Source organism: Aythya ferina (genome assembly GCF_964211825.1).
Source record: "Aythya ferina genome assembly, chromosome: 3".
Lineage (NCBI taxonomy): Eukaryota > Metazoa > Chordata > Aves > Anseriformes > Anatidae > Aythya > Aythya ferina.
The window spans coordinates 50411762-50426513 of NC_140298.1; the positions used below are offsets into that span (position 1 = coordinate 50411762).

The window sequence follows — 14752 nt, forward strand, 5'->3', positions numbered from 1 at the left end:
GCTTAGTTAGACTACAATAAAGCAATAAGATTATTGCTTATGAAGCACATCTTATTACTCTAATAAGCCTAACACAAACGGTGTGTTCCAAATAGTCATAGACTGCATTTTCATTACTGTAATAAGTAAAATGACTTGTTTTCCCTCTTCAGAAAGGATATACGTTTATGGCTGAAGCACGTACTGGTGACCTGTCTGTGGCAGCTGGAAGATGGAGGCTCCGGCTCATCGGTTCTCATAGTCCACTCCCGTTCCTCTCTCGTGAGGCTGTAAATAACATCTTTTCTACTAAAGAAATTAAGGAATATTACATACCCAATGACAAGCAAGTAATGTTCAGGTAAACATTGAGAGAAGAATGATTAAATTCTGCCTTTTACATGGTCTATCTGTGATAGAAAAGTATGTTCTTTCCTCATTCTTAGAATAGGAAGGTGTTAAAACAAGCATCTCAATTTTATGGTCCATCAATACTCAATACCAACTTTAACAGATCATAAATGGAAGTGTTTTCTGAAATATTGCAACTGATTAATGAAGAACAGGTATGAAGTACTATAGTTCCAAGATTGTAGTAACAGTATTCTGCATTTCTCTAGGCTCAATCTTGAAATCTTATCCATATATCATTCCATGTTACTTTTGGGGATTAAACATGCATTAAAATTGAGATTTTGCAAGTGGGGAGGAGGCATAAAGTTTGGTATATTTTTCAGCTTGTCAAACAAAGCTAGAAATAAAATTCAGAAACACAACACTGTTTTCTGATTCATCTGATCAATTTCCATCTTGCAGTGCTGGTAGAAGAGTTTCTACACGCTTTAGAGGAGCATATATAGATTGCCTTAAGAGAACATATTAAATCAGAGAATCATTATTTAGTTTTTCTTATTTTTTTTTTTTATTATTATTAATTAGAGGGCTGTTTGTTGTTATTTGTTTCTTTGTGTTTTCATTCTTTTGCAGGGTTACCTTTTTAATTGAAACAGTTCCCTCATCTGCCTAACCATATTTTTCAATAAATTCTAGTACAGTAGGAGGGAGAATGTGTATCTGGACATTTTATAAGGTAGTATAAAAAATAAATGGCAAAACCACCCCCTTTTTGCAGCCATCCACGCTTTTATTGATTATGGATTCACTGCACTAAACTACAGTACAAGAAGTTTAGCCTATCAGATTGCAGGAAAACAGTTAGCTACAAGTTCAGTTTTAAATGCTTGTCTCCAGCACAGAACAACATTCAGGTATTTTTCAAAAAAAGATCTGGGACTGTTGGTCATATTGCTGTGTTGGTTTCTTTTTCTTCTTTAGGTATTCAGTAAAAGTCACAGCACCACATATTACCACAGTGCAAGTACAAACCTCTAAATCAGATGTGTTCTTTAAACTACAAGTCCTAGATAATGAGGAAGAAATTGTGAGTGTCACTGGAAAGGGCCATGCAGTCATTCCTGCTTTTAATTTCTTGAGTAATGAAACACATTTGAGTTCCAATGGTGAGTATTATATTCAGTATTTGACAATTTTATTCACTATGGCATATGTATTCTTACAGTAACTTTAGATAACCACAGAAAATAGTATTTTCCACCACTTTTCCATAAAATCCCTAGTGGCTTTGTGATTGAGTGAAATCAACTGTATTCTTGAGCAATGGATAGGAATCCTTGTCCCTCAGCAACGAGGAGAGATACCAAAACAGTTGATTGAAATAAGATGCCCATCCTTATTTTATTCTTCTGGGGATTGGTCTTATTTTGTAACTAAGTAGAGTTGACTGAATAATTGAAGTAGTTTCTCAGTTCTGAAAATTTCATGCGTATATTTTCCTTGTCCTTGAGAATGGAAATATACATTCTTTTCAAGATCTTGCCTTTATTTGTTTGATCTTAAAGGTCAATGTTTTGTTTTTGTTAAAAAAAAAAAAAAAAAAAAAAAAAAAAAAAAAAGATGCCCAAGTTACAGTTCATGGTGGAATATTCATAGATTATAATGAACCCTATCATTTGAGTGCACCATCTTAAGCATTACTCCTTTTAGCAGAAACACACATGTTATTGGCTTCTTATCCACCATATAAGCCAGAGTACAAACAAAAAGACTCTTGAATAAATGAGATTTTCTTAAGGATAAATACAGTCTGGTTTTGACTCTGCCTCTACAGCAGCTACATAATGTTCATCATGGAAATGGAAGTCACTGAAGGAAAAGCTACTTGCCCAGGACTTTAAAATTTATTAAATGTTCATATTGTCAACACTTTATGACAGCAAGTGAGATATTGAGGAAGTTATCCCTTATGGGAGCATATGAATGTAAACAAAATTTCTTTTAGCCCAAATTTATTTGAAATAAACACCCACCACTCCGCTCATTTTTTGCCTGAAAATTTGAATCTGAGAAGTTTATTCACTAAAGGTGTACTTTCTTTTCTTTCTTTCTTTCTTTTTTTTTTTTTTTTTTTTTTTTTTTTTCCCAATTAAATTTTATTGCTGTTCATTATATTGCAGTCTTGTCAACTTGGCTCTTGTTCATGGTGCGAACTGGTCTGTGTTCAAAAGTCATCTTTCATAAGTATGTTAAAATTCATATATTTGATCAAATGCTTTGGAACTAGTGATTGTACCTAATATAAATCCAGAGGACATTAATTAAAACTGACTCTGTGCAATTCAGCAAACCAACATTATGAATATATACTCTGTGTCCAAAGTTGGCAGCATATAAATACCTGGGGTAGGGGACAGGGAGAGAAAGAAAATAAAGCTAGGCTCTTCTCAGTGATGCCCATTCACAAGACAAGAGGCAGCAGGCACAAACTGGAATATAGAAATGTAAAAGTAAGCATTATAAAAGTTTTTTTTTGTTTGTTTGTTTTTACTCTTAGAGCAGTCAAAGATTGGAACAGGTTGCTCAGAGATGATTTGGAGTCTCCAACCACAGTAACAATTGGAAGTGGCTGTGAGCCACCTGACCCTGCTTTGAGAAGGGGATTTGAAATGGATAATTGCCAGACGTTTCTTTCAGTCTCTGTCATTCACTGGTCCTGTGATAGGGGCAGTCTCATGCATTGTATTTTTTTTTTCCTTCCCTTTTTTCTTCATGATGCAAAATTAATCCAGTATTCTTGGATATTATGTACAACTGAGCAGGTACTCATTTCCAACCAGACTGAATAGAGACAACCTTTAGTTTGAGATTATAGTGATGCTTTGTTTTCAGCCCTATGATGGAGCAAGACAACTTCCTGCACACTCTAGAGAGCATAGTTAGCTTATCTAGGTGTCCTCTTTAATGCTTCAATTCCAGGCTTTCAGAAGTTTAAGTTTTGCCAAACTCAGTGTTCAAGAGCTATGATCAGATAACAGCTGTTTGTTACTGGCATTTTTATGGTTTGATAACATTAGGGCTGGGGAATTCAAGAAGATAGAAAAGAAACTGTATTGAAAGGTTTTGTCATCTAAAATTACGTTCAGCCAGTTGATTGACATTTGAGTTCTAAGTGGTGCTTAATTTTTCTGTTCAGAAGCAATAAATACAACTTAATGAGATATGTGATTCTTAGGTGTATTTTCTACAATTGTCCCTACAATACTTAGGTCATTTTTAATGTAAATGACGCATGTTCTACATGTTTCTGCTACATTTATTGTATCTAGCAGATTTGAGATCAGCTACTGTTGTGACATCTTTTTTTTTTTTTTTTTTTGCATAATCTTCATTTGTTTTAGTTTTATATACACTTCACTTATTAATTCACATATCAATTTTACTAGTAATATTGTGTCATATTTTGAATTTTCCACTACATCTATAGTTTTCATTTTGAAAATCTTCAAAATCTTGTAATCTTCATAAGCATTACAAATTCACTTAAATAAAGCAATTGTTTATAAGCAATCAAGTCAGCTACTGTACTCTCCATGTACACCACTATGCACCAGTGTTGTAAGATTAAATTCTTAAGTCCTTTTATGAAGAATTTTAAACAATGAATCCTCTGTAAATCAATCAGTTCCTGCCTGTTTGAGCATATTCAGATCCTAAGGCAAAGACAAAATGTACAGATATCAGATTATTGCTTTGCTAAAGCCCAAAATAACATTGTATTTCATGTGTTCATCTTCACTATTTTGAACTGTGTGTTTTTGCAACTTGATGCTTTAGAAAAAAAATAAAAATCTAAATTTCCAATGCTTCATGGGAAAATTAACTAATTTCTTCATGTTTATGAAACACGCATCTTGCTATTTCCAGTAAAGCAAAATTAAATGCAACAGAGAATATGCTCTTAAAATGTAATTCATCAGATGACAAAGTAAGTATTTAAAGGAAGTCACGGAGAAACCACCATGTTACTCTGACTGAATTACCATGGTAATCAACGGTTGCTTTTAATAACTGTTTTTGGATGTGGGAATGGATTAGTAAATTTAACAGTAAACTGATGAAAAAAGTAGGAAAGGCACAGGATAGCTGAGATTAGGATTAACAGTACAAATACTTGAAATAAATTGCCAAGTTACCCTCAGTAATGTGAAGAAAAAATTTCCTTCAGAAAACCAGCTTGTTGACAAAGATCATAGTCTGAAGACTGGAATAATTTGAAAGGCACTATCAGAAGAAAGAAGAGAAATGGGTTCCAGCTGATGTGGGAAGGGGGAGGATGGAGCAGAATAACTAATGGGGACATTTTGTCTTTGCCACTGCAAGCAGGGGAGATAGACAGGAGGAACTTTTCAAAATATCCTCAGAAATAATACACACACATTAGGCTTTTATTTCAGCACATAAGACTAAGAGATTCAGTTACACTAACATGCTTGAAAATAGGAGTGTTGTCATTTCATGTTCATATTCAGAAGTGGAGCCACTGAATTCTAACTGGAAAAAAGTAGTAATGATTTATTTTTAATGAATTCTATGTTTGTATGATTTTATAATGTATTTGAAAGTGAAATTAATATTATGATGCCATTTAAGTGTGTGTGAGTATGCAGAGATGCATCATTTGGAAGGAGAAACTGTGAGGTAGTGACTATTTGCTGATTTTTATTATTATTTTTACAATACTACACCATGTGCTTTAACATTGAAGTTCTCTTCCAAAATATAGGCATTCTATATATCACAAAGTCCACCTGTTGTGAAAATGTTCCAAGTCTTTCAGATAATCAGAACAAACAAACAAAAAGATTATGAAATGTGCACAGTATAAAAAGTGTGACAGCATCACATTACCCAACCTGCTGAGTGTGTGTAGGTGCAATTTATAGCACTGTAAAAGCATGTTTCTTTACTGTTGCCAGAAGTTTTAGGAAATTATGCCCTGTACAATAACAGCATTGGAACCTCCATACATAATGATGAGAAATTCAGGTAGGGATTTGTACAATGGACATATAATACGAGATTTATACTATTGGTATCCACTTGTTCTCTTTAAAAAAAAAAAAAAAAAAAAAAAAAGGAGAGAGAGAAAAGAAAAAAAAAAAATCCAGAAGGCACTGCCTAATCAAGGTAAGTGTGAGTTCCTTCTAGTCAGAAGTTTGCTTACAAAAACCGAGATGAACAGATAGGTATGCAAGAGGAAAATTAATTTGGTGTAACAGCACCACCTGGTGACAACGGCTAGAAGTGTTATTTTGCTTGTGTATGCTTTTCAGGGAATTTTCCGGCCAGCGTGTGGTCTCATGTAGGATTGCACCATTCTAAACTGAGTTATCGTTATGGTAGGATCATCCTCTTGGCAAACTATTATAGAATTATTGAATGCTTACACTCTTCAGGTTTAGGAGAGTGAAAAGAAGAGGACATTGAGGCATTCCTGAAAGTTAATTACAGCCTAAAGAATATCACCTCCCTTGAATCCCATTTACCATAACACTTAGAGGTAGGCTTCTCCAGAGCTTCTCTGTTGACTACAAGGAGTACATTTATTTGGCTTCGTTACTTTAAAGCTACCTTTTGGTAAATTCTTTGCACTATTGCTTGATGACAGCGCTCAAGCAGGCATTGAAGATCATTCCTTATTAGAAATGTTTATACAAATATTGTGAATGGTAACTTCAAGGCAAGTTATCCAATTGGAAAAAGTCTGTATGCAGAATTATTCTTCCATTTGCAGTCAGGATTGTTTCTTTACAGTAGAAAAAAATACTTTTTCTGAGATCTTTCTGAGATTACACATTTGAAAACACAGACTAAAGTTATGGGAGGATAAAACAAAAACAATCACGAGAGTATATATAACAATGAGATTTCACTGTATATGTCTCAGAGACTTTTTAGAATATCAGATTGAGTATTAAGCTAGTGTTATTCATTTTCACCTGCATTCAGAATTCCTAGGGTTATATTTTTCTTCCATCTGTCACAAGAGGTGGGTACAAATTTTACATAAATCCCACAGTAGTCTAGACTTCTTTAGCCTGAGAAAGAATTACCTACTCTTGCACACTTCCCTTTTGAAAGATTTTCATTTTGTGTGAATGTGCACAGGTTTAAATTTTCTGGACTAATACTTCTATTATAGCCTTTATTTAGCACATTCCCGGTTTCACAGTTTTTCCACATCAATACCTCCTGTAAGAGATCAGGATATAACTTTATAAAAGATAGATTACAAATAGTTGTATACGTCTTTTCAAGACTGGCTTTGTTTGAGCTGTCATCTATGACCTTTGTGCCAGGTTGATGTAAGAGACTTCTGTAAGGATAACAGTTGCCAAAACTGTGGCAAATGCATCTCTCCCCTCCTTCTGCAAATGCACACAATTTATTAAAATAGGTTAATTGGGTATCCATTATATAGAGTATGAGGCTATCCATATTATGTAATATATAGCACAGTGCTGTGATGGTTAGTGTTGGAGAGGAGTGTGGATTTTGCAGGGAAACAAATTATAATCTTTTTTATAAAGAGTAACAACAGTTGGTTATACAGTCTTTCAAATTTCTTACTATGAAGGGGTTTGTGATTTGTATGAAGAATGAAATCAGGATAACAAGCATAACTTTAATTAGAACCTTATGATCACAATGCAGCATGAGAAAATTAACTATAGTAGTAATTCTTTGTATAGTTTCTGGTGGCATCTGTTTACTTTATACTAATAGTTCACAGAACTTCTGGAAATTAACACTTACATTTTTAATCATCTAGCAGGAAGTAAAACCGAGATTATTCAAAGCATTACAAAGAAGGATTCAGAAACTGGTGTATTCAAAAAAAAAGGTCATATTTCAACTCCAAAGGATACCAAAGCTTCTTTCAAGCCGGGACCTTTAAAAGAAGGTTTATTTACATTAGAAGAAGAATCCCTCCTCTTGGAAAACTTTGAAAATAATCATGGAAGCCCACAACAAGTAAGAGATTTCAAATTACTGGAATTTAGTGGGGAATTCAGTGAAGAGGTATTGATCATTCTTTTAGTGCATGTGGAGATCTGATATCCTGAGGCATGAATGAGGAAAACAAAATTAAGATTGTTGTTAGATTCTGAGTAAGCCTGTGGAGAAAGGATAATGTACCTATATGAATAACCAACTAATAAGGGGTCATTTTTGTTTTCAAATCAAGGAGGTAGATGTATTTAGTCCTCAGGCATTCTTCACATACCAAGTTAAATTCAAATATAACATGGCTTGCAGCTAAGAGACAAAAAAAAACAGTAACAAGTTAAACTTCTGATGTTTCAATGCGACTTTTCTTTGACATGTAATGTAAGAAAAGGCCAGCTTTATTAATTCTGCTGCAGAAGCACCAGTTGCCAGTCAGCTGAATGCTTTAGTAACACACACACATGCTTCTTCAGCCTAGAGTTGCTTAGAGAGGGATGTCAAAATTGTGAATTTCTCTTAACTTTACCTAGTATTAGTTTCTTATAAAATAATATTTTGTTTTAGCATTTTTGTTTCTCTGTTTCCATGTTACTCTATGGTTTCTTCCTGATAATTGAGTTCAATTGCAACAGAATATTATAAGAAAAATAAATCATTGATAAAAAAAAATCCAGTGTTTTTTCTTCGACTAAATACTGGCTTTAAGAGTTGGAAAACAATTTTTTAAAAAGTATTGGGATCATTTCCTGTTCAGTGTAAAAAATGTTTCAGACAACCCATTTACCCTGCCATCTCCACCTCACTTTGTGATATTATTGAATGCTGGTATTAGTGCTCAAAGCTCTGTAGTAGGTCTTAAAATGAAAGACAGAATTCTTTGTCTTAGCACATGGCATACACAGGAAAGTAACATGGAAGACTTAATGGAATGTAGCTCCTTATTGTATAGTCCAATTTAGTTTCAGTTCATTAAACACATGAGTAATTGTTTAATTTCACAGGAATTAAAATAAAATCTGTGGAATTAACACTAATTTTTTAAGCTTCTTGTGAATACTGTAATGTGCAAGCTTGTAAATTAATTATGTGTTTCATTTGCTGAGTTCAATGGCTGCTACTTTACTAACCTACAGGGTTTTTGAATACTTTCTGTAGTTATGTTCTTAGCATGTTAACATATTGCATTTTCTTTCACAGTCTCACAAGTATATCATACAGGCATTAGTGTTATATAATAGTTGGCCACTTACAGAGAGTCAGTTGCTGTTTGTTCAGACAGTGAAAGAAATGGAGAAAAATGAAATCAAAGGTACGTCACCCTTAATACATATTTAGTCAGATGCTTTATGTTACTGATTTTTTTTAATGTATATTGCTAAAAGCCTATACCATATGATATTTCTTTTATTCACTGTTTGAGTGAAATAATTAAGCAATAATCTCTTTGTTCTGAGGTTTATAGAACTGGAGTTTAGTTGTGTGATTCCATACCTTCAATTCAAAAATGATGAAATCAGAGGTTACCTGAGCTTCTTAGGGCTCAACTTTAGGTAGGGTTCTAGAACAGTTGCCAAAGCATGTCTGAGAGACCAATGAAGTGGCACAATGTCCTGACAGACTAAATCCAAATATAGAAGTTTCTACTGAAAATGGAGATGCATGCCTGCTAATAATTTAAGAAAATGCACTAACAGGAAGGGACAGAAGGCCTGTTTTCAGGATATGTATTACTTCTGTACAGCCAGGGACAGGTCCCAAGAATATGCTTTGTATTCTAGCCAGGAAGGGGATGGAGAAATTGCATAAATATTCTGCAACATTTCCCCCACCCCCCTTTTCTTTTTAAGGGACATAAAAAACAATACATATTAAAAGTAGTTAGAATATTAGTAAGTATCTTAGAGATTATACAAATGTCTCATATTTTCTTCTTTTACCACTGATACTCAATATTTTAAACCCTAAATATTGTAAATGAAAATACATCTTGCTGGATCCAGCAGCTGGATTGAGGCTGCTGTAGCTCCTTTTTGCCAGCTCCAACCAGTAGGGAGGCTGAAGTTGTATTCTCAGCAGGCATGTGTACACAGAACATATGGAAACTACATATATAGATATATATACACATGGCCAACCATACAGATCATGGACAGGTGCTCAGAGTGCTCACGTGAACACAGGCAGCACCAATGGCCTCGTCCTGCTCCCTTCTCTGTCTGGACAGAATGGAAGTCTAGTGAGACTATACACATATAAGGTGGATCTTTCCAGCACTTGGGCTTATACACCTAGTCTGGTCCCTGGACCCCAGCCTCTCCAGCTGCTGACATCTGAAAATACATACCCTTGAGGCTTCAGCTGTACACCAGTTGCTGGTACACACATGCAGCTGGCTAGGTCATCCCAGGTTCCAGTAGCTGTGCTTTCTTTCCTCGAGATGCACAGGCCCTCTTGCATCCAGAACTGGCCCTTAGAGACCCATGCACCCCCTTGCTCCCAGCCCAGTTTGTCTATTCACTCACTGGTCCAGCTTGATCATATCTAGCAATTACATGCTTGCTTTCAAAGCAGCACTCTCTAGTTGCTGCACTGCAGACAGATGGGCCCTCTGACCCATGGTCTGGCTCCAGTTACAGCCCCATCTGTACACATGTACATGGTATCAACTCAGGAAAGTGTTAGAAAGTGATTCAGTAAGAAGATAAGACAGACTGCACAGCTCAGGCATGAGGCACATTTGGACAAGTGTACTGAACAATAAACTATTGACATGCAGCTGTCAATTTTTAACCTCTTTCTCTATTTTCCCACTCTTGTTCCTCCCCAAATCACCTAAATCCATCCCTTTATCCAATTTTGGTTCCTCCCTTAAATATCCCATGATAAATCCTGTAGTATACCAAACTGCTTTTTTCCCCACATCCTGTAATGCCTTCAACTCCTAGGCTGTAACCACCTGAAATGGGAAAGGTGATATGGATAGCTGCTCCGCGTGTCTCATTGTCATGGGTTCCGTGCCTGGATGGCTCTTGGGAGGAGCCTGGACAGGATGTTCCTCAGAAATCCTGAAGTTGGGGCTGATGGCTCCTGGGAGAGATTTGGGGTATTTTGGGGTTGCTCAACAGGCTATTTTCTGGGCTGCCCCTCCTGCCACTGCCTCTCTGAGCTGTTTTGCAGGCGTGCAGATGAACTTTTATCAGACAATCTAACCCTATATAGATGCACTTACTGGTTAGAGAAGCTACAAATGAAATGGGATGTTACAGATTTTTGTATATTTTTTTCTTTAAAATGTGAATGCGTCAGTCCATTTGCTTATGAATATCTCCTATAGTTCAAAATAGTCTAAGATCAAAGCATAATTTATGAGGCATTCTTACAAACAAAAAGCTTAAAGCTACCACAGTAATAACTACAGCAGTAATATTTGTGAAAACTTGCTCTCAAAAATGCTGTTTAGAGGTTTCTTTTGTCACCAGGTTTCTAGCATCTTTTTACCTCCATTATAGTCTTAATTCTGGAGCTACTACTTGAATCTTGTGTCAGAGGGAATATTTCTTTCAGTTTCTGGTATTCTTCTGCCTCCACCCCACATTCCCACAGGCACCAAGGAAATGTATTACACTTCCTTGTTGTATTTCTTTTAGAAGAGTTCACATTAGTTCCACCTGTTGTAATCTAGTAATCTGTCACTCTGAATGAAGGTCACCATGCAGTCTACAAGATATAGAAGTTCCCTAGAACAGTGAAATTTCAATTTTTGTTTAGGTCATCAATGAATAAAATCCACACTGCATATATGCAGTACTTTCTGGGCTCAAAGCTAGCTATTTATACTTCTAGCTGATGTGTATAATATATTTGGTGGAAGAACTAAACAGTAAGATGAAGTTTCATCATCGATTAGAGTCTGAAGGCATCTTTCTGTTAAGATGATAAGAGTAATGTTTGCAGAGTAATATTGACCTTATAATATGTTGTAAGAAAGCACAAGATTTATATTGTCTAATACAGCCAAACACGATACCATCTAAATGCTAACTGCATCAGCATGTATGTAAAATTCTACTAAAAGGCCAAAATGAAAATCTGTTATTTCGATTTTCTAGTTGCTTTGTTGACAATTGTTTCAAATTGAAAATGTATTGTATTTGTTTATAAATCACATTAACTGTTTCAATATCTGTAGAATGCATCTCCCACTATAATATCTTTAGGTCAACCTCTGCTTGTAAACTCATGAGTTCAATTTCGGTTTAGACAGCAGTAGATTTATTATTTGTTAGCCACCACAGCTGACAAAGTACCAATTTCATAACTTGTAAATTCAGAGTTAATGCCTCCGAAATGTGGATTGATATCTGACTTTTTGATATGGAAAGTTATATCTGCTTGAGTTGAAAATGGGACAGATTACACTGTATCATGAACACAATAATATTTGAGAGGTTATGCCTTACAGATGGATTCACAGACAGCTATTTTAGTAGTTATTTCACCCTCTTAGTTTGTTGCTCACAAAATTGCATCCTCTTGCATTGTGTTAAGCTTCTGACTTGGCTACAGCTTGTTTTTAACATACCAGCCATGCTTCTGGTGTCTATTCTTTCCTACAACTGCCACAATGATCTGTAAAACTGTGGGTCAAAGGAGGTCACAATCTCTGATTTTTTTTTGCTATTTTTTTTTTGTTGTTGTTGTTGTTGCTAGTTTTCAGCTGATACTACTGAAACTTGTCATTAACTTGAATAGTATCATGTTCAGTTCCTGGTGGCAGTACTCAGTCATAATTTCCCTTCTTCATTTTAGCTGATACCTTGACTCATTTATAGTCAAACAGAGTCAAGTCACAGCCAGCGTTAATGAGAATTTTCTATTTGGATTCTTTTTAAATAGAGATTTCTGTGTCCTCCAATAATTGATGCCTCTCAAAGTAACCAAAATCTATTTCACAGTTCAGATTAACTGTGTGTTTCTGTTTATATAAGAATACCAATTGATTGTGTTCTCATGGAATAAAAACTAGATTGCCCAAGCCACCAACAGTTTAAAAAACAACACATACCAACACTTCCTGTATTTACTACTTAGCATTTATTTTACGTACCCCTATTAACAGCAATTTTTAACTAGAGTGCTTAGTATAGGTAGGTATTTTGGAGTAAACAACATTTAATCTCTGAATATTTTTCTGATGGTGAACCAGTTTTCAAATTAAAGCAATTTAATTTGCTACCAGCACCACTTGTCAAACACACAATTCATATAATAGCAATGTTGGTGCTTAGCCAAAAAGACATCCTCTCACCATATGATTTTTAAGAAAGCTGCAGTGAGCCAGGTGGAAAATTCCTGCAACAAATCACAATTTCAGGTACCACTTTTTCATGTAAGGCAACAGTGCCATCTGGAGTTAGTTTTGTATTAAAGCTCATTCGTCACTGCAAAGAGTATTTCTGCTTTGTATCACCATTTACCGGTTTTTTAAACTAGTCTCCATTTAGGAGACTCATACTACTCATTGGTATTAAATGTTTGTTAGGAACATTTTTGAAGAAAGTAAGTTTTCCAGCATACAGGTGTTGTGATGATTTTTTATTTTGTCTTTGTTGTTTCTCTTTTCTTCCTTCATAATCCTTAATACTGAAGTTTGACAATTTTTGCAAGTAGAACTGTTAGCAAAAGGTATTTCATGACTAATATATAGTCATATTTATTATTTATGACTATTATTAATAATATTCATATTTATATAGTCATATATATTATTTATAATATATATTTTATATATATATAGCATCTTATAAAGTGTTTTATTAAATAAAACTTTGCACAAGTGAAATAATAAAAAAAAATTAGCCAGGATAACCCAAGTAAACAGAAATCAGAAAGTGCCAAAAATATATATTGATTTTTATCTATATCTCTTCCTACTCCCTGGGATCTGTTAATGGTGCAAGACTTCAGTGGAAAAGTTGTAAAATGTAAAGTCTGGATTCTTATGCAAAAGGGGAAAAATTAGAAGGAAATCTTGCAACTGCCGATACCATTTTAAGTTGATTGTGTGAGCAAAAATATTTTAAGATTTGTTTTATATACTTGATTTTCAGCCACTTTTGGGAGGAGGGGGAAGATGCCGGGGGGTGTTAGATTTTACTTTTGTTGCAGTAAGAGCAGATGTTTTATTGTGCAACTGTAGCAACCCAAAAGTTGAATCATCAGTGTGGGCTGAATACTGACTGCAACACATATTTTAGGTATAGCCCAAGTTACCTCATCAGTTTCAACTGTCAACTATAGCAGTCTGTCTATCAAGCTAGCATAGTAGGGTGAGATTGATTGCCCAAACCAGGCAGGAAAGGCAATATCCTTTGGAATATAACCTTTTTTTCCTCCAGAGCAGCGAAAGTTTCTTGCACTTGTTCTGTCTTCCCACAGGACAACTTGCTGTCTCATTCTAGGGCAGAATTTTGTGAGAAGTTTAGCAGGATGTTCCTTTCTTCCTTTCTTCATCTCTTTCCCATCTTGCCTGTCTATAGTAAGTAAGTGATCACTTCCCTGGTGTTTGATGAAGCAGATGAAAAAAAATAGACCACTGAGAATACATGATGGCACTACAGTTTTAAGACCTGTAGTCAACTAAGCCATGCTTTAACCTCCCCATACAGTATTGGTGGTTTGCTTCTGTTCTGGTGCAGCTTTACTGCAACTTAAGTGTCTGGATGAGCCCAACTTTAAAAGATCCTTGACATTTCTATCTGTCCAGAATCATTTTCAGGGTCCAGTCAGAGATGGGAAAAGCAACAGCTGAGATTCTCAGTCATTCTCCAGCTAAACCTAAAAGCTTTCATGGGACACGTAACAGTCCTTTCTGTTAACTACTGTATAATCCCAGTAAGTGCTTACAGCATGTGGGAGATACAAGAAAGTATTTGTATCTCAGTCAGAAGTTATGAGTTTGAGACAGGAATTCTTTGGTGTAATTATTTAGCTTGTTATAGACAGGACATTAGACTGGATGTTGCTATGGTCTCTTCTGGCATTAGAGTAAATGAATCTCTGACAAATGATTGTAAAGTTCTAGAGAAGCTAATTTCAAATGTTGCTACCAGCTGTTCGTCATCACTGACAATTGGTGAGATGCCCAAACTTTCCTTTGCGCCATACATATACAATAACTGCCACTGAGAGTTTCTGATGATTAGTGCATCTCTTGTCAGCTGAAATTCAGCCATGACCTTTTACTTTCTGTATTCTCTCTCTGCCTTTCTACTTATTGCATCCCAGTGCAAAGCATTTGCATAGTTTTGGCCTCGGGAAAAGCCCCAAGGAGCCACTCACATTCTCCCTTACAGCCTGAGTGGACTGCAAGCTCTATTGCCCAACTGCAGTCAGTGCCCACTCC

General features: G+C 35.4%; 1 protein-coding gene across 6 annotated transcripts in view; it reads left to right on the forward strand.

The window, feature by feature from the left end:
• Positions 1-14752, forward strand: part of ADGB (androglobin) — a 117883-nt gene that overhangs the window by 90594 nt on the left and 12537 nt on the right. For 4 of the 6 annotated variants that reach the window (XM_084513821.1, XM_084513824.1, XM_084513823.1 and 1 more), the window contains 4 exons: positions 153-340; positions 1315-1499; positions 7169-7371; positions 8545-8656. In XM_084513821.1, the coding sequence (XP_084369947.1) occupies positions 153-340; positions 1315-1499; positions 7169-7371; positions 8545-8656 (688 nt within the window). The remainder of the gene's footprint in view (positions 1-152; positions 341-1314; positions 1500-7168; positions 7372-8544; positions 8657-14752) is intronic. The other 2 variants (XM_084513822.1, XM_084513825.1) reach the window with 1 other exon arrangement.